We start from the raw sequence: 26,733 nt of genomic DNA on the forward strand, positions 1-26,733 counted from the left end.
AAAATTTGCATGGTTATTTTTGAAAGCAGAATTGTATTTTCAGAATTGTACTTTATGTCAGGGTATTGATTTTTCTAGGAGATCCTGAAGATACCACTTGTTTTAAAATAGTATTGCGGGGTGTAAAATGTTGGCTGCATGTGGGGTTACTTGGAGTGTATGTCATATTTTGCATAAATGTCCTATATATGCTGTTAGGAGAGCTAAACCTGTGGTCTTCCATGCTAAATTTGGAATGTGAATATAATTCTCTTTTAATTTAATGAACCTTTGTAGCACTTCCAACATGATACAATTGAGAAGAAAAAAAACCCTCTTTGTGTAATATAAATGTATTAAATTATGAAATATACTTAATTCACCACAATTTTATAGCATGCATGTAGTCTTGGCTTTTTCCAGACATCAACTGTGTCCAGAATTCTTTCCCTTTTCTAGTTATTATTTGATTTTGTTCATTATATACTTTTTATTGCACTTCCTAGTTTGTTTTCCATTTCTTAACTTGTGTCTCTCCCTCCATTACTCCTCTGTCCCCATTTCAGTACTAGGGTTTCCCACTTGCCCTCTGAAGGAATGCAAGCCTAAATTGGGAGCTTGGATTAGTGTATCTGGACATGATACTCCTCACAAAACAGGGGTAGTGGAAATAAATTATCTGTTATCATCTCTGTATGTTAGCTTTATGGGTGTTTGTTTCATTTCTAGAACTGGTTATTGAATTGAGGCTCTCCTTTATTAGTGGTAGGATGGAATACATAGATGTATACATAAGAGTGGTTTTTAGGTAAAAATATAAATCTGTGCACTGTTTTCTCCCTTGTCATACTTCATATATAGTTGATATATCATGAATGTTAGTATTGAGACTCAGAAATAAACCTCAAAATTGAAGTTCTAACTGAAGACTTGACCTTTACAAATATATGCCTTATTTTTGTTTATAGGTGTAAAACGAAGGTGTATGTAGACAACCTTCCCACAACGAGTGTGGTCATTGTTTTCCACAATGAGGCTTGGAGCACACTTCTACGAACTGTTCATAGTGTGATAAATCGGTCACCACGACACATGCTGGAAGAAATCGTCCTTGTTGACGACGCCAGTGAAAGAGGTAATGATAGTGTTGATGCCTTAGCTTGCTGCTCTTTTTACTTCAAAAATTGAGACTGACTTTCTATGAGCTTAGCTCTCCTCAGCAAAATACAGTAGCTGGGGCAGGGGGAGACAGTGAGCAGTGCCCATTTTGAAATACAGGTGAGTTGTTCTTCACTGAAAACTAGCGTAAGTTTACCTGTGTATTTACTTTCCTGTTGACAGTATAAAGTTTGTATTTGCTAGTGGATTTATCCTATCACAGCTTTCATGTTTTGTGTTTAGAATTTTAACGCATTGCTAAAGCTTGAGAACATTTCATACTTGAATCACCTCGTGAATAATAGCAAAGGTGACTGTTCCTCACACACATCCAAATTTACTATCACTACCACCATTAAGCTTGGTGTTTAGAGGGACTAATTTTAATTATTCAATTCATGGGAAGTTGAAATTCACTTTCTATGCTGTAAGAGATTCCACTGTTTAATAACTAGTGATACAGAATGAAACTTTCCAGGTGTAATGAAATTAATAGACAAAATTTGAAGCTGATTTTTTTCTTAAAATAACTTTATTTAGATTTTACTCTTTTCATATTTTTTGTGAATTACAATATAGTAGAAATAAAAATATTCTAGACAATACTTGTTATTTCATTTTGGTTAATAGTTAATATTGGGCTTGTTCTTTGCTTAATCTTTCTCAGTGGTTATAAAGTATAGGGATATTTTTTTCTTGTGTTTGTAGATGCAGATGAGAGGATATTATGTTTTTTTCATCTAAAACATTTCTATATTTTTATATTGAATCAACCCGTTTTTCTATATTTCTACACCAAAAGTTTTCCACTAGGACTAAGAGCTAGTAGGTCACTAGGAAAAAGTCTTGGCAGCCACCAGTTGTAGGCTGTTATCTGTATCAGCAGGAATTCCCATGCTTTAGTCATGGAAGGGTTTTACACTCAGCATGCTGACATCTCTGCCTGATGTTTCTGATTCCAGTGATGCAAAATCCATATTCTGCTGCTCATGGTAATTCCAACTTCAGAGTAAGGTGGCTGACTGTTGTCCAGACAACAAGATCTGTTCAAACAAGATCTATGTATGAAGAGAGACACTGGATTTCAGATCATATGGTCTAAGTAGCATTATGGTGCATGGATTACAGTGGTTAACAAGGAGGTTTTATGTAGGAGTGTATTTTTGCACTTCATGTCTAATGTGGTACAAAATATAATGCATTTCTTCTTCAGCTTGCATGTGTATATGATGCTAAAGCATATTAACTGACTTATTCCAAACTGTAGGACTAGATTACAGCTGGTTGTGGAGCAGCTGAGTAGACCAGGTAAAAATCCTATCAGCAAACTGTGCTCTGACCAACCTGTTTTCCTAGTGAAGCATAGCTCATGCACTCAGGTTGTGTTTGCACCTGTATTGGTCTGTTCGTTTCCTCTCTCCAGCACCCTCACTTGCTTTTGCTTTCTTACCTGATACTAACTTTAACTTCTTCAGCCAATTTCAGTGCAGTTTGGAAGAAGGGACAGAGGCTTTAAATATAATTACACCCTGGCAGCAGAGGACAAATGCCCATGCAAAGGGCAAGGCTACCACATAAATGTGTTGCAGATCAGATGAGAGGTGTGATTAACTTCTACTTTTAGAAAGGCACGAGATCAAATTTACGCTCTTTTCAGTTGCGGGGAATTTTTAATTACACCCCTCAATTTCTTGTAGTTTTTCATCATCTCTGTAAAAATTCCAGATTCTTTTGTTTCTAATGCATGTGAAACTGCTCACCTGTCTTGGAGTTGTTCCCAGGGAACAGTCCTCTTTTTAACTGGGATGCTGATATTTGGATTCTGAGTACCCGTACTAGGTTATTGTACAGGTACGTGCTTCCTTAATGGAACAGAGATAGTACATTTGGTTAATGGGCTTGTGTGCACTGACTGGCTAGGAGAACAAAGTTTATTCCAAGTGTGCTCTGTTTCATTTGTCAAAACAGTCCTTGACACTAATTCAAATCAGTGCTAATGATTAGTTGTGACAGGTCAGCTTTCAATATGACCTAGAAATGAAGAGCAGGCTAATATTAAAATAATGTAGACATAATATTGCTTTGATTTCTGTTTCAGAAAAAATAAATTTTAACATAGCAGTATCCATGTTAAAAAAGCTTTCTCTAGATAACTTCTGTTTCTGGGTTTGGGTTAGGTAATAAAAGAAAAGGAACTTAATTCCAGACTGAAAGATATAGCATTTCAGAGGGTTTTTTGGTGGTGTTATTGAACCTGTTCCAATATTTAGTTTTGAAAACTGTGATCTTCATTTCAGATCACTCAGGCATCTTTTATTTGTAGTTATTTTCAACAATTACTGAAAGTTTTGTCTTGCTTTCCAAAAGCTTGTAATGGTTCCAGCAAACGTGCTTTTACATTAAACAAAACAGAAGGGTATGATGCCTGAAAATTTGAAGGGTTTAGCATATGCTACTTAAGAATTCTGTTTGAGTTGAACTAAACCAGCAGATTTTTCCAGAAAAAGAAAATGTTCAGCCTGAGTAATGTATTTTGAATTCTAGCATCAGAGTCAATTTAATTGGAATAAAGAAGCATTCAGTCTGCCTGAAGCACACTTTGTACCTGCTAGTGTCACGCTCTTAGAAGAATGAATTTACATAATATCACACACTTATTTACACCAAAAAGAAATGTTTTGGAGAAATAAGATATATCTGTAACATTGTTCTCTAGGTACTGGTCAGAATTGCATGTTTAGTTTCTAAATATTGATCTTTGGTAACTATTTTTTAAAAAGTTAACAGGAGAAATCAGATGAGTCAGTACTTAAAACTAGGTCAGCACTGAATGGCCAAGGTAGGCAGATTGCATCAGGGTAGAATACATTCACAGAAATTAGGTATACAGGTACAGATCAAAGCAATGTAACCAAAACTAAATTCCTGCCAATAACATCTTATAAGTATTCACACTTTTTAAAACTGTGTTGGCATGCTCATATCTGATAAATCTGTGTTTTATTGTAGCTTAATAAAAAAAAAAGTTTGCAACATAATTTTTCATTTATATTCATATAAATGTGATTCAGTGATAGAATTGGCAAGGTATTTTTCAACTTATGCACTCACTTGACTTGAGCTGAATTTGTTTGATTTTTTGGCTTTCTTAGTTCTGCTACTGCCATGGAAGATGTTCTTTGAACTGTCCATAGTCCTAGATAAAATTATGCACCCTTTTGATACAGAAGAAGTTTGAGAGGAATATTCAGCAAAAAAGCATTAAATGAAACTAAAGTTATATGTCTGAAAATACATGAATTATTGTTTCCAAGTAGAAGTATCTGTGGGATTTCTTATAGCTTGTGGGTTTTTTTTTTTTTCATTACCAAATCTCACTCTCTGACGTATGTGAGGGAATGCTAAAAAATTTACTCAGCTGTCATCCTGGGTCACTCATAAACAATTAACTGTAATGCATAAAACTTTTCATCTGAGTGTTTAATATAGGATTTACTATAAATATGAACAATAGGTTTGTATAGAAAATCATCTCTACATCTTGATTCTGGCATTTCTTGTAGGCCAAAATGTATTGCGTGCATTAAAAGATTATTCAAATACTCTTTTAAAGAAAAAACATAAGTCTTGCCTTACAAGAAACTATTACCAGTTTCTGGATGGATGACTAGTCCAAAACTCTAGACTTGCTGCTTGAACTAAGGGAGCAGTTTGAGGGATGTGTATTGCTCTAAGAGATGGTGCCCTGGAAGGAAAACACAAAATACTCTGCTTAGATTTGAGTGTTGAACCCTAATAGCTGGTAGCAGAGGAACACCAAAAATCTTGATGCCTGAGGTATTATCCATGCTTTTGTAGTGATGAGACATCAAGTTTTACCTTTTTGCTTATTTTGCTGAAATTCTAGAAGTGTTTTTAAGGGCGCAGTTACTGAATGTCTGGCACAATGTTTTGTTTCTAGGAATACTCCCTTTTTTTAAAGTTTTGAACAAGGTGATAATTCATAAGAATAGATTTATGGAGTGGTTAAACATGGGAGAAGGACTGTTCTTAACCCTATTCCATCCGCAGTGAAAACACTGCACACATCTATGATTGTTTCTTAGAGAGAAAAAAAAAAAGTACTTGAAATGTAAATGGAGTTTTTAAATACTTTACAGAGAAAATATAGGTAGGACAAGATTTTTATATGCAGTATGTTGACTATGACTTGCTAGTTCTTGACTTGCTGCAGTTGTATTAACTGAAATATTTCTCTTTCTCTTTTCCTTCTGGCAGAGTTTTACTAATTCTGTTAATGTAGCTTGTGCATTCAAGGGCCAATGTCACAGCCTGTGTTCATTGAACTTTAAGTGGTTAGAAGTACTTCAAAAGCTTATTAATACTACACCTGAAATGTGCAGAGGAACATGCCCGTTTGTGTGACTTGCTCATGAGATGGTTAGCATAGAGAGAAATCCTTCACTGTTTTATTCTCTTTGTGTAGAACACAGAAGCCATATACATTAAAACTACAAACATTACCATTATACTAGTTCTTTTAAATTAGTGGCTTTGGAAAGCTAAACTGCAAAGAGACAAGATTATATTTGCTATAGACAGTCAGCCAAATGATCTCTGTTTGTGCTCAACCTCAAAAAGCCTGCAAAATGTTCAGGCATGTACGCTTGGTTTGTAGTAATAAACATTTATTCATTTGAGTCTCTGTTAATATGCAAAATAAGAATTAACTTGCTTTGAGTTTCTCTGGAGACAAATATTTAAGATCTGTCAACCTCTTAGGCTCCTTTAGCACAGTTCAGCTTTCAAGATGTGTCAGAATTTATTTCTGTAGGTTTTAGTGACAGTCCAACAATACGCAGAAAAAAAATGAAGAGGCAATTAGAACTCATTCATCTGGAGCAGTGGTAAGGAATGGTAATCACCCTCAGGTCAGCTCTGCCTCTTGAGATTTACAACACAGTCACTAAGAGTTCAAGCCATATTTTTTTTATTTCCCCCTCCAGTGTCACGCTTATTCTTATATGTGGCACTTAGTATCATGCTAAATCCTACTATAGGCTTTGCACTGTTGCAGTACAACTCCCATGTGCTTTGAGTGTATAATCTAATATATTGTGTTATAAGACTGTTTTGCCTTTTTTACAGATTTGAAATCTGCAAGTTATTGAAATATTTGTTTCTGTGACTGTCAATTGCATTCTCCCTCTATTATTTGTTCTTCCTTTGGCATCATCCATCATAGTCTAATTTTTCATGATGGACAAAAAGTGTGCCTGGCAATGGGAAATTTGTCAATTTGGCAGTTCTTTGTAACGCAAGTAATTTTGAGCCTTTAGGCATATGGTAGTCAAGGCTGTTCTATTTTGAATAATTTGTTCCTTAGCTAAGCTGAGGTTTTTTGGTATTACAGATATGCGTTTATGTATAGTTGATTTTGTCTTTATTTTTGATTTTAGGTAGTATAGTGATAATAGAAAAAATATTAGCCAGAAAAATCTGGGGTAAGCATAATTAAAAAATTAATTTGATCATATTTTATACTGCTTGCAAAGAAATTATCTGTAAGTTACATTTCTAGAGGAAGTAATTAGTTATCTTCAGCTAGTCGGATTATTTTCTGTATTTTCTTGGTAGAGAAGTGTTATGTCCAAGAGCACTTATGCATATGTTTTTGACAGTGTCACGTCTACTCCATAATAAAAACTTGCGGATTCCATCTGGTTTCTATGTAAGCATTCTACACTCTTCATTTTTGTGTTTTCCATAATGAAGAAATGAAGAGGAGGGAGAACTTCCTGCTCTAGCAAGTGAAACACATGGAGATGTGGAAGGGCATATTGTGAGGTATAGAATATGTAGCAGAGGAAACTAGCTGAGAAAGTACAAAAAGGATAGAAAAGAAATGAGGAAATGTCTCTTAATTCAAGTATTAAAAAAAAAAAAAATGTAACTGATAGTTTCCATGGTTTTGACCATTCTTTGCAGACTTCTTGAAAAGACCTCTGGAGAACTATGTGAAAAAATTAAAAGTACCTGTTCACGTGATTCGAATGGAACAGCGTTCTGGATTGATTAGAGCCAGATTAAAGGGGGCTGCTGCTTCTAAAGGCCAGGTCATCACCTTCTTAGATGCTCATTGTGAATGTACAGTAGGCTGGCTTGAACCTCTGCTGGCAAGGATCAAAGCTGACAGGTAATTATCCATCTATTGGTCCATGTTGGTTTTTTTCAATTATTAAGAAATCTTCCAGGTACTACAATATAGCCTACAACTAAATATCTACTTTTTGAAGGGCTGGATAAAGTCTCATTGGTATAAGAATAAAAGGCTAATTCAGTACAACTTTAAAAAAGTTTGGTTTAAAGTGAAGCTTGTATTAGCATGTATAAGATAATGTGCTAAATAGTAGGGGACCTGAGCATGAATGGAGTTGAGAAATCAGTGGAATTTGAGGTCTTCCATCTGCAGCCTGGCCCATTCCTTCATGAATTTGGGAAGATATTCCTGAGGAAGAAATAGAGCTTTGATCTCATGTAGCACCAACACTGTGAGCAAGAACTGCCAGGTTTACCATTTCCAGGTTCTCATTATGATTCCTTTATTTTGTAATGTTTTTGTATTGTGGAAATCTGTGCTGTGACTTGGTCTTCTGGGATGTGTTTTCTAAAGCTAGAATACTCATCAGAATCATACTGATCTACACTGCAGTGACATAGCTTTATATTTCTATCATAAGTCAATATTCACAACACATATCTGTGATACTGTGGTGGAAATTGTGTTGAGGGGAAAAAAAAAAGTCAGAGTGAGAGTGATTGGCTTTGTAAAACATTCATACATCAGAGCAGTAACTCTGTAGTTGTACACTAGTCTGCTAGTAAACACCCTATTAAATAGACTAGATATTAAGTATGGGGTTACAGATATTTTTGTTGATATGGTTATAATAGATAAAAATCACTTAAAATTTAACATTACAAAATACAGTATTATGTGATGAAAAAGCTACAAATAATATTATTTGTTCAACACTGTGCCAAGATATAATACTGATCTTTGAGTTATTGTTAACACACTTTTTGTGAGACTACAATACATAAACTTACAATTTGTGCAAATGGCTCAACTGAAGTCCTTTAAATTTAGTTGCAACCCCTGAAAGTTTTTACGGAGCTTTTTGTGAGAGGAAGCCTGCTTGAGGATGGTTACTTAAGTGTCTTTAAGATGATTACAATTAGTTTCTGTGAGCATATGTCTTAATAATGTCAGGACAGTGATCAAGGAGGCCACTTTCTGTTGACTTTGCAGTAATACTTCAACAATGATTATAATTTCTTAGTCCTGAGGGCATATAAGGATACTTCCTGAGAGCTAATAACCAAGTTTTAATTTCAGAACTTGCAAGTTATTTTGATCATTTAGCTAGAAACTAAAAACTCTTGTTTTCTATACAATCACTGTGTAGCACTGAGAAAGCTGTGATCAGTTTTTCCATCTGCAGAAGGATGAATGTTTATTACCGGCAATAATGCAAGTACTATTTAAAAAAAGAGCTAGTATTGGCAAAACTATCTGAAAAACATATTTTCCTTTAGATTAATTAAATCTAATTAGCAAGACAGAATTTGAATGTGCTTCATGGTAATAATCTGTTGAATACTGTTGTAAAGAAGTAGCATTATGAAAATTCAAACTGTACATGTTTAAAAACAATTTTTAAAAGAACAAAACAAAACACCTTTTTTGACACTTTAAATGGGTTTGATTCTTTCAATTTTTTCTAGGAGAACAGTAGTGTGTCCCATCATTGACGTAATTAGCGATGACACCTTTGAATATATGGCAGGTTCTGACATGACCTATGGTGGATTCAACTGGAAGTTGAATTTTCGTTGGTATCCTGTTCCTCAGAGAGAGATGGATCGACGGAAAGGAGATAGAACCCTTCCTGTTAGGTAATAAGAAATTATTAAATTGGTTAAAAAGTTCACCTGGTGTTTAGTCATATCCTTTCTAGGTTAATCTTGTAAGTACTTAATGAATAGTGTTGTAATATAATTTCTGTGTGGTTGAAGGAACAGCATAAAAGTTTTTTGTACAGATTAGCTGTTTGTAACTTTTGGTAGCAATGAAGGAAGCCATTAGCTTGTCACCTTAGAAATATTTTTAAGTTTTATATCAATTGCCACCTTTTAACTAGTTTTTATACCAAAGCACAGGTTTTTATTGAACCTTATTTTTATCTTTTATTCTAATCAAGTGAACAATATTTTGAAAGATATATCAATTTTTGGCATATTCATGTGTGCATACATTACATAAATCTAATGTCTTCAAAGGGCATGGATGGGAGGTGAATTTATACTTGCATGTCATGTAGATGTTATGACGAAGGTAATTAGACAATTTGTGTAATGTGTACTTTTTAACAATTGCAAATGCACATTTTCTCACCTTACTGTTTCAAATGGTGGGCAATATTTACTTACTGTAAAGTTGAGGATATGACCTTTACAGTTTTTTGTTTGTTTTTAATTTAAGAAATCCAGAGCTCTTCTCAGGATATGGCTAATTATATTCCCTGCCCACCACACACACACAGAGCTTCCTTCTTAGGGGAAAAAGACATAAATTTTTAGTTAGATTGTGACCTAGCTTATATTTTATCTGTCTTTCAGAAAAAGCCCAAAGCGTTTCAGGAAAATGACCAGTGATAGAAAATAATTTATGCTAAAAGTGTAGATGAGTTGTATACTTGAACTACAAAGCTGTATTGTCTGTCTAATTATAATTCATGTATTGTGTACTTGTTGACTAAAAAAATGGAAATTTGGGAGATGTTACTGAAGTTAGTAACAGAGAAACTACCGTAGGTTTTTTTTTCCTACCAGTAAGGAATTTCTAAAGAAAATCTGGATGTAACCCTGACTGTACAATTTTCTTGTACAAAGTAATAATAGTGAAAGGAAGGAGGCCACTTCATGGCATCCCATAATTTTTTCAAGAACAGTATAAATTTCCTGTAAGAAACTGGTTTGGTTTTTATTTTAGTTACCTGGATGGTAGGCAGAAGTCTTTCTTGGGAATGGCAGCAACTTTCTAGGGGCTGTTTCTCCATCCAGACTCCAATTTGAAGTGAGAAAATAAGGAGAACTGTCACTAACTGGTTTCATCTCTGGAAAATTTTGAGCTAGCAAGTACATCAATGGTAACTGAATTTGGATGGAAGCCTGCTGAGAAGGAACATATTAGGAACCTGGGGAATAAAGCCATTTTGTCAGTGTAACTGTGAAATGTATTTAACTATATGTTTTCATAGTGACTGATGGTTATTTTTTGTCTTTTTTTGTTTTTCTTCCCCAGGACACCTACAATGGCAGGAGGTCTTTTTTCAATAGACAGAGATTACTTTCAGGAAATTGGAACATATGATGCTGGAATGGATATCTGGGGTGGAGAAAACTTAGAAATTTCTTTCAGGGTAGGTAAAACTTTTCACTTTTCAATGTTTTGTACTCAGGACAGTACCTCTTGAGTTCTGTAAAATACAGATCTGCTGTCTGCATCAGTGTCCTCTCCTGTTGCAGTTAGCACTTGCTTCCTGTTAATTTTTTCCAGCAGAGATATGCAAAGACTGTCAGTGAAAAGTGCATGATGAATAATAGTTGGCAGAGCTTTCTGATTAAAAGACTGGAATAGTCATTCTGAAGAATGAATGCGTGTGTGTGTGTGTGTTAAAAGGAGTTCATTTAGAACAGCTAATTGGGGAGCATAAGGTAAGGGTGATGCCATCAGTGAAATGTGAGCACCTCTGTTATAAACTCTCTCTTCTTGCTGTTTTCTAACTTAATGATTGCAGATGTTCATTTGGATGTGGACCTAACCAGTGTTGTTCTCACTTTTGTTCCTATCAAGTAGCACTATTTCCTTTCGTTTCACGTACCAGCTCAGAGTATATAGGTGGATACTTGTGAAGTAGTTCGGCTTTCTGAATCTGCCATTTCTAGACATCCAAAATAGAATTGAAAATATTTCCAGAAACTTTGCTTGGGAATTGTATGGGTGGTTTTAAATGGAGATTCTATTTTATAATGGAATTCTTTGGACAGTTCACCACCTGTTAGTTCCCTGTGATTCATGTGAGCCTTTTCCTTCCTTTGCTGTCAGCTTGCTCAGTTCTCTGAGGTAGTCTCTTGCTGATGCATTACTCCTGTGAGGCCTGAGGTACTCTTTCTTAGGCTACCTTACTCAAGCTTGTGAATATCGTTATCTGTTGAGCAGGAAACAGGCATACATTTCTCTTCCATGCAGTATGTATTTGTTCTAGACCTCAACTAATGGTGTTCCTCCAACCTGAACAGAAGCACACGATTAACATTTTTAAACTTTTTTTTAACAACTTGAAGCTGTGCGGTAATTGTTCTATCACTTTCAGATCTGGCAGTGTGGTGGCACTTTGGAAATTGTAACTTGTTCACATGTTGGGCATGTGTTCAGAAAAGCAACACCGTACACTTTTCCAGGAGGTACAGGGCAGATAATCAACAAAAATAATAGGCGGCTTGCAGAAGTCTGGATGGATGAATTCAAAAACTTTTTTTACATCATTTCCCCAGGTGAGCAGGTCTTTGGTTATGAGAAATACCTATTAAGTATGAAAATGTTATTACCACTGGGAAAGAACATGAGTATTTAAATAAAAATGTTATTGCTTTGAAGACTGTAAGACAAAGCTCATGTAAGATGTACAAAGAGGAAAGTCTTAATTGAAAAATAATTTTGTTAGCCAGAGATGTGCCCTGAAGTCTCTTAACTTTTTTTTTAAACATGCATATGATTTATGAATGAGCTTTCCTGTACAACAGAATTAAAGCTTAGTGGAATGTTAAAAGAGCTCATTCGTTGTGCTGAAAACTAGCCATCCAAATATATCTCATAATGTACTGGAGTTTGACCTGTGACTTCTGTGTTGCAGGCATTCCAGGTTGAATTTGAATCACAAAAGCGATTTAAGTGAAACCATGTAGCAGGAGTGGCAAAAGTTAACATCTTTTGGCTTGGTAGAGTTTGCACTTCAATATCTAGAGCACAGGGGCAAGTTGCCAATATACTTGACTGTGATGATATTTATTATGTTTCTTAAAATGGATGTTAACTAAACAAGAGGATATAAAATATGAGAGCAAATTTCCTATGAACTCAAACTTTCTGGAAAAAAAAAAATCAGAAAAAGAAAGGAAGCCTGGGAAATACTGAATTTATTGTCCCTACAGGATTTTTTCTGTTGTCTCTGTCTTATCAAACAACAAACTTTGGGTAGCAGCAGACGTCCTTTCTAAATACACGAGATGTTAGAGACATTTGACTTTAAACACTAAGTGGTAGTTCTGTATGTCACATCTGCTTTTCCGAAGATGTATCTTTAAAACTAGTATTATCTTATGACCTGCTTATTAAACCTGCATTAGTGTTGAAAAATAAAAGCTGTAATATGAGTCTGAACAGTGTCAAATTTTAGATTACAGATTTTAAGAATACTTGTGAGAGCGAGTGACTGTGCAGATTTATGATGGTTTTTGTCTTAAGAGAATGCATTACTCAAGCCTATAAGATATTTTTAATTAAGAAAAAATAATTCTTGCTACTACTCAAAGCTTCTTAGGTGAAATCAGAATCTTAACGGCTTACGGTTACTGCCCTATGTTGTTATTAATAAAGCATTATGAGTTCAAACATGGCTTGTCCAGATATTCAGAAAAGTTCTATATAAAATAGGTGCGATCATTTTTGGTTAAGATTGCTTTTAAATCCATGTCAAGATAGGTTATTTTTATATTTAGGTGTTCCAGCTACTTAGTACATTTTAAAATCTAAGTCTAAAAAACAAATGTTAATTTACTTAAGGCTCTGTATATATAATTTCTATAGTCCTTCCATTTTATGTGGTAATTGTACACTACAAAAGGAATTATACTGCTTGAACTTTGTAGAATTGTTATTTTAATAGGACTTGCATAGTTTTGCAGTATTGTGGAATATGAATGTGTTCTCCTGTTGGAGAAAAGGAATGAAAGAATTTAAAATAGAATGCAGTAAAAATTTTGAAATGGTGAAAGTAACAAGTAGTTTTCTGTAACTGCAGTATGTATTTTCTTTCCTTTCAAAAGATGCATGTTTGCATAGTTGGTATGCTAATAGCCTGAATGATTGTTGGACAGGGATGAGTTTTTGCCCAGCTCCTCTTTGAGCATTACGCTGGCCTACTGGCAGATAATCTCATTTGTGTACTCATATCCGTACTGACGCTGCACTGAAGTTTGATACTAGAATTTCCAAGTCTTTCAAAAATAGTATTATATAGTACCTGAATAAGTTGGGTTATTCTGAAATTGGTTTGTTGCCTGCAGCTGTGAAGGTAGTGGTTAGTACTGTGGGTCATTCTTAGCTATGATGTAATACCTATTGTTCAGAGAATGAACATATATATATATACTCATTGCTGCTCATGCATCTCACCCCCCCAAATCCATGTAAATTGTTAGAGCCAGTAGATATTAACTAGAAAGGATTACTATTTTGGGAAGTCCACAAACACCTTACTGTTCTTATTCTGGAGTCTCCAATCGTACCTGAGCGTTGCATACCCTGATTTTACCAGTTGACAGCAAATAACATCAGTGTAAATTTCAGTAAGTCTTTCTGGCCCTTAGTTGTCTGGAACTCAGTCGTTCTCTGCTACATTGGCTCATTTAGCCATACTCAGCTTTTCTAGGTATCCTTTTAATATAAAAATTTAAATCTTCAGTTCTTACAGAGTGGTAGTGTAGTGACCCTCTGGCAGAGTACAGTATGCAGCCTCTGAAACTCTTTGCTAGTACAATGTGTACTTTCAATATTAATGTGACAGTGTCACATGTTCTTGCAAGGAGCGAGGTGAGGATTTTTAAGCTGATGCTGGTTTGTAAGCCTGGGTGCAGATGAATGGGGAAAGCAAGCAATCCTCTGTGCACCCATGTTTTTTCTCGTTAGTTGACATGGATGAGAAAATTGGATTTTGAAGGCGGTAATATACTGACAGGCATCATTGAGCCTAGTTAACAAGAAATTTGTTTCCTCCTTTATCCTTTCTTTTCTGTTCCCCTAAGATAGTGAATCACAGAGGGATTGGTCCAGGAAAGCAAACCTAATATTCTCAGGTAGCTTTCCCACTTCATGTAATCTGTGTTGTCTGGAGGAAAAAAAAAAGCTTACTGCTTGAATGATAGGAACTCAAGAGACTTTTTACTATTGATGTAATGTAGTTAAATGAAAAGCTGCCCTCTTGAAAAGTAAGCCTGTAATCCTTTCTTCTCTAATAAGTACAGCCTAGTAGAAATTGTTACTTGTCTGTTTTAAGCTTTCATGCATTTTAAAAGCCATCTCTCTGCTTAGAAGTGGTTAGGTACAGATGGAGGTTGGGCAAGAAATTGTTCAGCAGCTGCTGCTCAACCAAAATCAAGCCTATCTCATTGCATGCAACAGCTACTCTCCATGGCAGTAATGACACTAAACTGTAGTCTTTTCTCACTATCTGACAGTTTTCCTCATGGTCATGCATTACAGCAGGGTGCTGTTTCCCAGGGCATTTCCTCTTCAGCTTTCAGTAAACACATCCAGCACATGAAGGTGAATAGTTTGATTTCTGTTCTGCAGACTCTACCACTTCCTTATTTCTAGTGCTGGCCTTTCATCCCTTTCTGCAGTCTAAAATACTAGGACAGGATTGTCCAAGGTGAGGCTTCACAAGATGGCAATGTCAGACAGCTTACTGTGAGGAAAGTGCCTTGATTTTCATGGCAGGTGATGGGGATTCAGTTGTGTATCTATGTCAGCTGATTTGACTTGCTGAACTTGTCAGGATCACTTGTCCTGTGGGCTGGTGCTCTACTGGTTAAGTTAGCACCTGTGTCAGCACAGGATGTGCAGCAGGGATCTGAGGCTGAGCAAGGAAGAGCTACCACTTTCCACTGCAGCAGCTGCAAAGCATTAGGCTGGCTTACCACAGCTACCTCCCCCTAACCTTCTCCTAACTACTAATTAATGATAAACTGACAGTTGCAGAATTTCTTGGTAACCTTAAACTAAAGGAGAAGCATGGATAGCTTCAGACTATGTGGTTTCCTTGTGCTGTATGTCGGTCTGGGTTCCAGCTCCTCAGTGCTTCCCCTGTTCCTTGTCCAGCTGGTGAGCTGAAGGCATCCCCAAAAGAAGCTCCAGTGAATGTGAGTAGAGCTTTGTCTAGTTTGTGTAGAATTTAATTTTATTGTTGACCACAAGTTTGCCCCAGAAGGTATCTTCCATTGCACTAGGGCTAAGTGGACAGAAGACCTGAAAAGGTAGAACTGCAGAATTACCTGAGCAAGAGCCATCTAGACAGACATAGATGTGTTTCCTGAAAACTGGATCAGTAGGCCTAGTTTCTAGTCACTGCATGCACTTGTCTCCAGCCAAGCATGGTAAGTCAAAGTTCAGTATGTACAGACTGGAAATGGGTAACATTTTTATGTATGATTGATCGAGAAGACAGAGAAGCATCTTTCAAGGTAGCTAAGCCTACATTCAAAATACATACTGAGTGATTTCCATGTGTTCTTGCTTTCAGCTAGTATTCCCTATTTAGCATTAATTGGGAATTCAAATAATGTAGATATTCAAATTGGTTTTAAATTATTATTGCTATCGAGTTTCATGATACTAAATAAAACCAAGTTCTATGATTTTTAATAGAAGACTAGTTTTAGATGAAACAGTTTTCATACTGTGCTTTTGAAAATAATTGAGCAATTTGTAATCATGTTGAAAACATGCTTTTTTTCAAAGCAGTTTAGCATAAATATGTTGCCACACATTGAACTTGGCAAGCAAATCTTCAGCTCTTGAAATTTTGAGGGATAGCAGAGCTGTTGCAACGTGACTGATGGAAAGCTTAAATAGAAGGTGGCAAAAAAAATTAGACTGAAGGAGGAGTACCCTACTGATAGACATCATTATATGTATGTTTTTGTAAAGGTATAAGGAAAGACCACTATATATTACTAATAAGAGTAGTCTAGTACTGCATAACAAACTTCTTCAAGAATAGTGACAGCACAAGCAAGTGCTAAGATGAATCTTAGATTAGTACAAAAGAATTGGTGATGGTGTGATTGGATGATATGGTGTGAAGGTTTTGTCTTATCAATGTTTATTTTTGAGTACATCTTTAAGCATATGTGTGAAAAAAACCCCATGCAATTGTCCCCCAGCAAGCTGTGTGACAAATAGAATCATAAGGGAGGTCCAGGCTTTTAATGTAATTAGGGTTGGAGGGGAGAACATGTATATTGCATGGTCAAGTAAAGACAACAGTAGACAGTACTGTTAAATACTATTTCTGATTTTATTTTTTTAATGAACCAAACCCAAATATTTGAAAGAACAACTAGCGGACAAGATTATCTTCCTCATGATGCATGTACCTGTAGAGCCTGTGATAATTGTCTCCTGGGACGAAGATTTGATCTAATTCTTGTATTGTGGTTTGTTGTTTTGTTTTGTTTGTTTAGCTGAGCCTTTAAAAGCAAGTATAAAAACACTGGAAGGTATATGTCACTGTTGTGTGTATATAAATTTTACTGGTCTGTGGAGAAAATAATGATTTAGATATGTACTTTATTTTTTATATGCTTTATACTTTGCAGTTTTCCTAGTTTGCTTCCATTTTTTTTTCCCAAAAGAACTGTTACGCGTAAGTAACTGCTGCTGCACTGTGTAGTGCAGTTGTATAAGAATACTCAAGCTATTTTTGAGTGATATAGATAAGGTACCAGAAACCTAGGAGACAGAGTAATTCAGCCTTGTTAGAGGACAGCCCTAAGGCAGCTGTACTGGTTCTGCTGTTCAGTCCATCTGCTAACCTGATGCTAACTGTAGTCTGTATGCCAGTATATGGCTTGATGCAGACCTAACTTCAGGGACGACTTTTTTAAAATCTTTCAGACTAATAACGGCTAAATGAAATATAATACACACCTTTTATTTCATTATAATGGAAAGGAAAATCAGCTGGCACATTTCCTTCTACATGGTGGCATTTAAAACTACTTTGAAGAAACGGCACACTTGTATGCTATTAAGTATCAGTTTGCATTTAATTCTTTATGGTTGTGACTTTAATTCTTACTGCCATTCAGTGATGTGACGAAACCTTAACAGTGCTGTTTTCTGAAGGTCAGTGTAGGAAACTGATGAATGTGTTTTGAGTATCGTAAGGTGGTTGTGAGGATGGCATAACTGTTTCATCTATCAACTGCTTTGTCATCACTGAAGAATGAAGAACTCCATACCTAGCTGTGATTGGCACAGCCTTTGTTGTCTTATTCCATCATCTTTTGAGAGAGTACTACTTTTGGTGTAAAGCAAATATTTGCTTTGGTGAAGATAGAGCAGTGTTTTGGTGTTTGGGTTTTTGGTTTTTTTTTTGTCTTGTGTTCTTCGGGTTTGGGATTTCTTTTTGACTGGAAAGCCCAGACTGAAGTTTTCTGGGATTTTATTCTAAGAGAGTTTTCAATTTCATTCACACTATTCAAAATTTCTTTTAAAAGCAAGCTTTCCTTTGCTTTCATTCCCTTACCCAGTATAGTTTTCTAGCATCTTTGTTTAAAAACATTTAGGCTTTTGGTTTTGGGTTTTTTTTTTAAAAAAAAAGCCCCAAAGCCTGGCTAGCATTTTTTCTTTCTGGAATATTGAAATTACTGATGCTTTTACTAATATTTACAAACATTTAGCTGAAATCATCCACTTATCTGTTGAGTAGAAATACACCATCTGCTGGCAGGTTGATTTAATAACACAGTATGCCAATTTAGAAATGTCTCAAACTCAGTTTCAGAAGGTCAGCAATTTTAGAGGTGTTTCACAGCACTCTGGAGCGATTTCTGAAAAATGTATGCAGCTGGAGGTCTGTAGTGTGGTGACCAGTTGAGCCATATTTGTGGTCTGTGAGGGGAATTTAAATTGCTAGGCCTTGGTTTTGTTCTTTTTTGGGTTGAGTTTTTGTTTGGTTTAGATTTTTTTGTATTATATTATATTTGGCCTGTGTGGTATTAAGAGTAGTGTGGAAAAAAAAAAAGAACATGATGCCTGAAAACTAGAAATTATTCTACTCTAATATTATTGGAATATTAATAACAATAGTGCTTAATTCTGATGAGGCAAAAGTATCTACTGATCATGCTCACCTTCCTCAAGCCATCTGCACATAGGACTTGCACAAATAAATTTTCAGAAGAAATTAAAGTAACCATCAAGGAGTGGAAAGATACAGGAAGAATGAACACTTTGATAAATGAGGAGCAAGGAGAAGAAAGGCAAGCAAAATACCACAAAAAAAATTATAACAGTCCTAATGGTGAACATACTTCCTGCAAATGCTGCAGTTATATTGAACAAATACTGAATTATTAAAGGATTAGTTCCCTGTATGAAGGCTGCTTTCTGACTGTTTCTTTGTGCAGTTAGATGATGAAGGATCCAGCAGGTGGTACCTGGTTTACAGAATTAAATGAAAATGGAATTCTCCTTGCTTCACAGAAGGAGACTGCTACGTTATACTGCATAGATATGCACCCCAGTTGTCATTGGGGATAGAATGGCATTAGTGACTATAACAGTTTCAGCTTTTCTCCTCTGATAACTTAGTAAACAGCTGCATTCAATTTGTTCCACAAACTGCAGGTAAGAAATTGTCATATGTAGCACAGATGTAGTGATTCCATCTTTTGTATAATTATCTGGAAAAAGTGACAGGTAGTGACTGATGTGTTCTCTCTGAGAATATAAACAGTATACTGCTATGTTTGGAAAAAAAAAGTAAAAATCACTTATTGTGTTGCAATGACTCTCTAAAGAGAAAGTCTTTTATGCAAGCAGTGTATTATACTGGTGATTTTTGTATTAAATGGAATTATATGATGTTTATTAGCAGCCACTGAATAAAACTTTCTTTGTTTCTACAGGAGTAACTAAAGTTGATTATGGGGACATATCATCACGACTGGGACTAAGACGCAAGCTCCAATGCAAGCCTTTCTCCTGGTACCTGGAGAATGTTTATCCTGATTCCCAAATTCCACGCCATTACTTTTCTCTGGGAGAGGTAAGATTTTTATCCTACATATTTATCTACCGTATGTAAAGTACATTGTGCAGTAAGTTATTTGTGTTCTGAATTGAATAGTGCAAAAAAGTTATCTCCAGCAACGTTTAAGTATCTTGCCCCCATGTTCATGTCATCTGTAAAATGATATCTCTAGGTTCTCAGTGGGGCAGAAGACTCAACTTGGGTATACAGTGTTGTAATTTGAATGTTTTCCCTTCCTTACTACAGTACTAAATGTCACACAGAAGGGTTTTAGAAATATTCCTTCAGAAATTTATAGTTGTAGAGAACATTATGCAGAAAGTTATCCATGTGTAGAGCATGAGCATAGTTTTGCTTAATAAACTAGACCAGGTCAAGCAAGGGCTTTGCCTAAAAATTGCTCTGAACTTTACACCCAAAAACCTTGTCAGTGACCAGTGATTTGTAAGCCTTGCTGGGCATTTCCCTGTTTTTTCTTTTCTTTAAAGTTTCTTAAGTGACTGTAGAGGTAGTACAGATTATGATGTCCTAAATAAGTAGGCACCTACTCTCCCCTACAAGTTATTTTAAGCCAAATGTTGAGCCTGTTGTCAGGGTGATTTTTGTACTGTTTGTTTCTAAAAGAAATGCTTTTAACAAAATGGAGCAGGCATTCATGCTGCTGCATGACTATTGGAGACTTGATATTCATGCCTGCTTACTATACAGTAATACAGGGATTAAGACTGCAACTCAAGAAGTGAGGAAATTGAACCCAGTCACCTGTGATTTCAAAGGGAATTAAACCCACCATGCCTAGGAGAGTGCTTTAAGTCTTCTGAAAGTTTTGGGCTGGATACTCCAATCGCATCCGTTCTGTTGTAGCTTGAGTCTGAGTAAAGAATCCACACGATGGAAAGATTCACCAAAAGAAAGCAGAGAAACAAACATGGTTCTGTAACCTGGTAGCTTGAACATTTGCTTGGGAGCTTGAGTCTCAGACCACAATGTCTCATTGTAGTATGGTTCCTGTATTTCACACTTAATTCACATAACCTCTAATGTATAGCAGACAGAACTGGTGCTGGTGTGGTTTGATACGGACCTAGTTCTTTTCTGAAAATAACAACTTTTGGTGATGTGCTCTTTTTCACTCCCAGATAAGAAATGTGGAGACAAATCAATGTCTGGATAACATGGCAAGAAAAGAAAATGAGAAAGTTGGAATCTTTAACTGCCATGGAATGGGTGGCAATCAGGTGACAATTTTTTAAGAAAATTAATGTATTGAATTATTTGGAACAATTCTTTAATTTTTTCAGAAGTTATCTTTAAAATATAATTAAGTTGTAGAGTTTAGCAAACCCTCATTGAAGAAGATGTCTGTAAGAGAAAATGCATGAGAAGATTTGTTGGTGGTTTGTCATCCGTAGGTTTTTGAGGCCTGATTGCAATAGGTTTTAAGATCAACTTTAAGTCAAAACTGAGATGAAGGGAGGAGGAGACTACTATAAGCTAGGCTTCACCTCCTGTAGTTCTCTGGAACTGTCTTCTGGTTAGACCTCCTAATTGCATCATTGCTTAAAAAAACCAAGCTGTACCTGAAAGGCTGTATTTAATGTATGTTTTCCTGGGTGTTGGTTTTGGAATTTTTTTACATCTGTTTTTTTGTTCTGCTTTGTTAATAATTCTTGATTAGTTGTTTTCCAAAATACAGAGATTACCTGTTGTTTAGAATCCTCCTGTTTTTATGCAGGAAGCAGTCTGCAATTCAAAAACAATGTCAATTTTGACTGAAGAACTTGTTCATACATTGTTTATATTTATTCCCTAAAAATATTAAAAATATCTTTCTTTACATGCTGAAGGGGAAAGAAAAATATATTTAGTGGGTATTACTGAAGTAATGTACAAACATTCCCTTTTCCTCTGCCTCAGGAATCTTTTAGTTGAACTTTTTCTTCAGTTCCTCTCATTCTTTTTCTGTCTAGGTTTTCTCATATACTGCCAACAAAGAAATTCGAACAGATGATTTGTGTTTAGATGTATCCAAACTTAATGGCCCAGTAACAATGCTCAAGTGCCACCATCTAAAAGGAAATCAGCTTTGGGAATACGATCCAGTGGTGAGTCTTCTAATGACTTGTGACATTAAAATGAGACAACTTGGGTTTTTCCATGAGCCCACAGAGCAACGTATTCCGGTGTGGGACCACTATTTGACAGTCAAACCAGGAAACAAAGTCAAGATTATGTTCCCTCTGTTATTAGTTTATGGTGTGGTCACTCAGTGGGCATCTGTATTGATTTAATTACATGGTGACTTTTGGGGGAACTTTTAGAAGAGTATTTTCAATGTGTTTTTGGATCCTCTGGAGAAAGATAGTCTGCTAGTGTAGTGTTGTGTTACAATGAGATCAACAGTGGAAAAGTATTCCAGGTATCTACTGGATCAGTACAAGATACTGCTAGCAATCTTGTAACAAATTCAGCACCTGGTGTCTTATCTTGCACAAGTTTAAAAGGAAATACTTTTCTAACTAAAAAAATCAGCATCCCAAAATTGTAAGGAAGATTTTTACATTTCTAATTGTGGTGTGTTTAAGGTAGAGATGCTTAAAACAGCTTTATTTTAATCATTCTCTTTCCTGTATGTAGTGTTCAAATTTATTTTGAAGTTCATATGTTGAACTGCCAGATCTAGAAAGCATTGGCTGTTGATTCATTCATCATTAATTAGATTTGCAAGCTCTAAAAACAATTTTGTGATTGAGTAGTGCACTCAAGAATTCTGACTTATGTCATGGATAGTTAGAAAAAAATAGTTTTCAAGCTTGTTAATTTAAAATCAATTCTTGTGAAAGAGACTTGCGAAGTAACTTGTGGAAGAAGAATCTTGCTATTATAATCATGATGACTATTTTATAAAGAGAACATATATAGCTACTAAAAAGTCATTTCACTAATTTAAAAAAAGGGGGGGGATATTTCTAACGAAATAGACTTGCTATTGATTTTAATAGTTGAGGTATTAACAAAACCTACAGCCTTTAAGAATAAAAGGAAATATGTATGATGATGACTCTTTGATTAGGATGGCACTTAATGTGGAAGACAGTGGATCTTTACTAGCATTTCTGCACATTGCGAAAAACTTCCGATAGGAGACTGAAGGAAGCTGTTGAAGGCTTTCAGGATTACATGTTAATTGAAATGATTCAATTTGAGTCTTGGGAATCATTCATTCTTGTTTTTAATGTAGTTGGTTTACCTGACTTGGGTAAATAAGGTACATAGTACTACTACATGCAGTGATTCACCAAACAGCAAGTACTTTTGTTTCTACCTTATCAATGGTAAAAATATTGCCTCTTTAGACACCTACTTGCAATGGTTTGTCTTGCAATGATTGCCACAGACTGTAAAACAGACTTCCCCTCTGTCTATCCTCAGCCATAAATTCGGTTGTATGTGGGTTTTTTTCTCTTTATTCTGTCAGTGGAAAATCTAAGTATAACCTTTAGAACTTTATGGAAAGCTGGCAAATAAAGCACAAAAAGAAGTTTGAAAATACTTAGCAAGAACTCCTGCCCACATAGTTGAGTAATTTTTTAGTAATTTTTTCTCCTTCATCTCTGTTCAGGAGGCATGTAAGAAGCCCCTTTCCCTTAATGTCTACCAGGAAGGAAAAGAAAGGAGGGGAGAGGGGAAAAAAACAAACAACTTTGTGTTAGTTATTTGTCTACTTAAGTCTGTTTCAAATCCCTCCCTCATTCTCCAGCTGCTGTATGAGTGCAGGAGATTGTTTGCAGGTTTTTGGTGCTTGCGCACATAAGGCCTGCCTGTTCTGCCAGTTTTCAGACAGTCCTGTGTCCTCGTGCTGTTGAGTAAGAGAAGTAATACTGATAGCAGTGCCTGTCAGTACCATAGACAATGTGATGCACTGATGAGTATCCATAGTACAGTGGCAGGAAATGCAACTTCTGAAGATCTCCTCTCCATGAGGATAGTGCCAAGGTAGACAGTGGTGTATGGAAGATTGTATAAGTAAGATTAGTAGGTATTGGAAAAGATATATACATATGTGAATTGGTACACCTTTTTTTTTTTTTAAAGAACATAATTTTTAAAAATAATATGGAGCTAGAAGAACATAGTGTAAGGTCAGTTTTGTGTCCCCAACTGAGGAAAAATAAAGTACTTTTGAATACATATTTAATGATCTGATCAAAACTACTCTTAGAACTCATATTTGAAATGGTATCTTACCAAACTATAATTTCTAACTATAATTTCTAACTCCTCAAAGATCCCTAGCTGTGTAGTCCTATTTAAAGAATGGTGCATATTGCTTGATAAAGAACATAATTTTAAAGTTCAGACTGTTTTGTTTTTCATGAAGCGATTAGTATCTACAACATCCAATAGCATATTTAAGTGTTCCTTAGGATTGGGATCTGGAGTCAGTAGCCAGTTCCTACTTACCTATGAAAGAATTTTTAATGGCCACTAAAAACTTTTTGGTTAGCTTATGACTGGTGATTTCTGTAAAACTAATTTATTCTTATTTTGTCTTCAAGAAATTAACCCTGTTGCATGTGAACAGTAACCAGTGCCTGGACAAAGCCACCGAAGAGGACAGCCAGGTACCCAGCATCAGAGACTGCAACGGCAGCCGCTCCCAGCAGTGGTTGCTTCGCAATGTCACCCTTCCAGAAATATTCTGAGAGGTTCTAAAGAAAAGCAAGGATTGACTGGGCTACCTCGGCTGATACTTTGGCTACACTGTTTGTTAAGTAGCAACAGAAGAAACTTCTGCTCGGCAGAATCCACAGTTCATCAGCTGTTAGAGCTCCTGCAGCTTATCAGCAGCTGTGAACAAGCCTTCCTGTATAAGGATGTGAAACTACCACACATACTAGTGAAACTGCGCCCACTGATGTTTACAAGATTGAAAGCGTTTCTTCCAGCAAATAATTTAGGGAATGTTTGGACAGTGGAAACATAATCAGTGAAATAGTCTCTCTGAAGAGCTGCATATCGTTGTAGTTTGCTTGCACATCAGTAACCTCTGCTGAAAGTGCTGTTGTAATGAAGAAAGTTCCAAGAATTGTTTTTTTTCCTGGCTAGCAGTGGTAATCAGACTACTAAATATAGATCCACAAATAAATGAAAGAGGGAGCGGGAAACCAGATTCAGTTACATGAAATAAGAATTCTGTGGTTTAAAAACAAAAAGTAAACAGGGTTTAATGGAAACTAAATCAGAACTATGAAAAGTACAATTTGTTATAGTGAAGTATCAAATTTATATGTAGATTTTATACCTTAGTGGGGGAAAATAACCAAGTCAAAAGGCAATTGTTTCTCTTTTTCAATTGTGTGATAGTCCATAAATACTATTTTTTTTCTGGTGAGTTTAAAATTATTTTGGGCGCAAACAAAATGAGCATAAGAATAAACTTAGCTCTTGAATGTCGGATCAACTTTTTTCATTTTTTCTTATTTTAATTTCTTGGCTGTTGGAATTGTATCTTTCTATTACTGTCTGAAAACTGGAGGTTAACATACTGTCTAACTTCTTTTTTTGTCCAGACCTGCCATTTCAGTTTATACTTGGGTCAGTCAGCTTATGGACTTTCATGGCCAAACAAAAGATTTAAGTACACTTTGAAATTGAGTTAATTTGATGGAATATGCTTAGCGCCCAAGACTCATACTACTGTACTACAGTTTTGTTTTCATAGCAATAAATCTTTTGTTCCTTGTTTGATTTCAGTCATCAGAAAGCCAGAAGAAAAGATACATGATTTGAGTAGCAGGAGATTGGCAAAACTGAAGGTTTTCTGGAATCATTTTTCACTTCATATTCAGATGTGCTTCATTGTCAAGTGCATATTTAGATTAGACTCTGAATTGTAATGTTGATCTGCTGCTTTTTTCTAATAAAACCTAAAGAAAAATAGCTAAATTGGCATGGTTTTTAAAGTTAACATAGCCAAAAGCACTATGACTATGTCATTACATTGGTCTGCATTTTTTAACTGAATTGCTTTGTTTTGTTTAAGAAAAATCTGTGTGGGCTGATCTTGAAAATGAGCCACAGAATGCTCAGAGTATACATTGAATTTTCTTTTGGAAAGAAAAATGAGATTTGCTTAATGGAGAGGATATTTTTATGATAAATGTCATTGTTTGGCCAACTGTCCTGTAAAGCAAATTAAACCTAGACTCATGCAAAAGTTGTGTGGAATTATATTTGGCTGTTATGGCCATTTTAGATTTGTTATTCCAAGTTGCTTTAGTCAGTGTTATCTCCATTATTTCTGCAGCAGTACACAAGTGTTTTCATACACAAAGCAGGGGAAATGTTAACAAATTGCAGTATTATGTTGCTACTTTAAAAATATACATAGGATGAGATGGTGTGGGATTAATACAGATAAACCATCTAAATATCTAGCTATCTTTCACTGAACCCTCTTTTTGGATAGCCCTGCAAATCTTAGGAGGTCAGAGTGGGTTTATGAAAGTAATGGTATGGTATATTTATCAGAAAGATATTGAAGTGTGCCAAGATGATTAAAGTCTAGTGTTTATGTGAGAAGACTTACGCATTTGGTACAGTCAGTGAAGAGGATGGGATGGGTGACGGTGTCATCATTTGTAATTGATGCATTTTCTTGCTCCTTAGGTACTCTGTGGTCCCTCTTGCTTTTATACTGTTTCTGAAGTACAGTTTGTGGTTGCCTGATACTGCATATTAGCCACAAAAATACTGTTTTCAGTTTTCTGCTGTGTACCAGTGAGTGATGGTTTGGGTCATGTTTTGGATTTTATTTCAGTTTATCATAGCAAACTAGAAGTTTTCAGGGAGGGGTGGGATGGTGGTGTTTAAGAATGAGGTTATGGATTAGTTCAGAAACAATTTCCCAAACTCAAAATACATTTGGAGCAAAGAGGCTCTAAATCAGAGGTGGGTAACCTTTTCTGGAATGAAAAGCAGGAGCATCGGAAGTGCAGTGTAAAAGTCCTGTAAGTTTTCAAAATTTCTTAATGTTGTGTTTCGGATTTCGTAAGTATATAGCACATCATTGAACACACAAACAGATACATTTTCACTTTATATTTTTAACTCATGATTAGCACTGTGATATCTTATTAACAAAACTTAAGTGCCACGACTTGTAACATAACTAAACCTGTAGGCAGGCCTCAGTGTTACTATCATTTTATCCTTATTAATTCAAGAAGTCATTTTATATGTTGGTCACATAAAACTGCAGTAAAAATCATTGCACAACTAAAAACGCATGTATCAAGTTGTCAGCTTCAGAAAGCTGAAGCAGCAGTCTGATTTCCAGCCAATACCTTACCAGTCCTTACCTGCTGAATACAGGGAGGGGAAGAAGCAGACTGGAGAGAGGCTGCAGCCCCAAGGTGTTTGGCCCTTA

At 35.7% G+C, this 26,733-nt stretch overlaps 1 protein-coding gene across 5 annotated transcripts in view; it reads left to right on the plus strand.

The window, feature by feature from the left end:
• The window catches only part of GALNT1 (polypeptide N-acetylgalactosaminyltransferase 1), a 91,686-nt gene extending 66,436 nt beyond the window's left edge, over nt 1–25,250 (plus strand). For 4 of the 5 annotated variants that reach the window (XM_074899427.1, XM_074899429.1, XM_074899428.1 and 1 more), the window contains 9 exons: nt 948–1,114; nt 7,126–7,333; nt 8,926–9,096; nt 10,505–10,622; nt 11,577–11,757; nt 19,177–19,316; nt 20,441–20,539; nt 21,272–21,406; nt 23,861–25,250. In XM_074899427.1, coding sequence (XP_074755528.1) covers nt 948–1,114; nt 7,126–7,333; nt 8,926–9,096; nt 10,505–10,622; nt 11,577–11,757; nt 19,177–19,316; nt 20,441–20,539; nt 21,272–21,406; nt 23,861–24,007 — 1,366 coding nt within the window. In that variant the 3' untranslated portion in view covers nt 24,008–25,250. Of the gene's footprint in view, nt 1–947; nt 1,115–6,964; nt 6,985–7,125; nt 7,334–8,925; nt 9,097–10,504; nt 10,623–11,576; nt 11,758–19,176; nt 19,317–20,440; nt 20,540–21,271; nt 21,407–23,860 lie in introns of those variants that run through there. The other variant, XM_074899431.1, reaches the window with a different exon arrangement.
• Nucleotides 25,251–26,733: the final 1,483 nt, after the last annotated feature.

Source organism: Athene noctua, chromosome 2 (genome assembly GCF_965140245.1).
Source record: "Athene noctua chromosome 2, bAthNoc1.hap1.1, whole genome shotgun sequence".
Classification (NCBI taxonomy): Eukaryota; Metazoa; Chordata; class Aves; order Strigiformes; family Strigidae; genus Athene; species Athene noctua.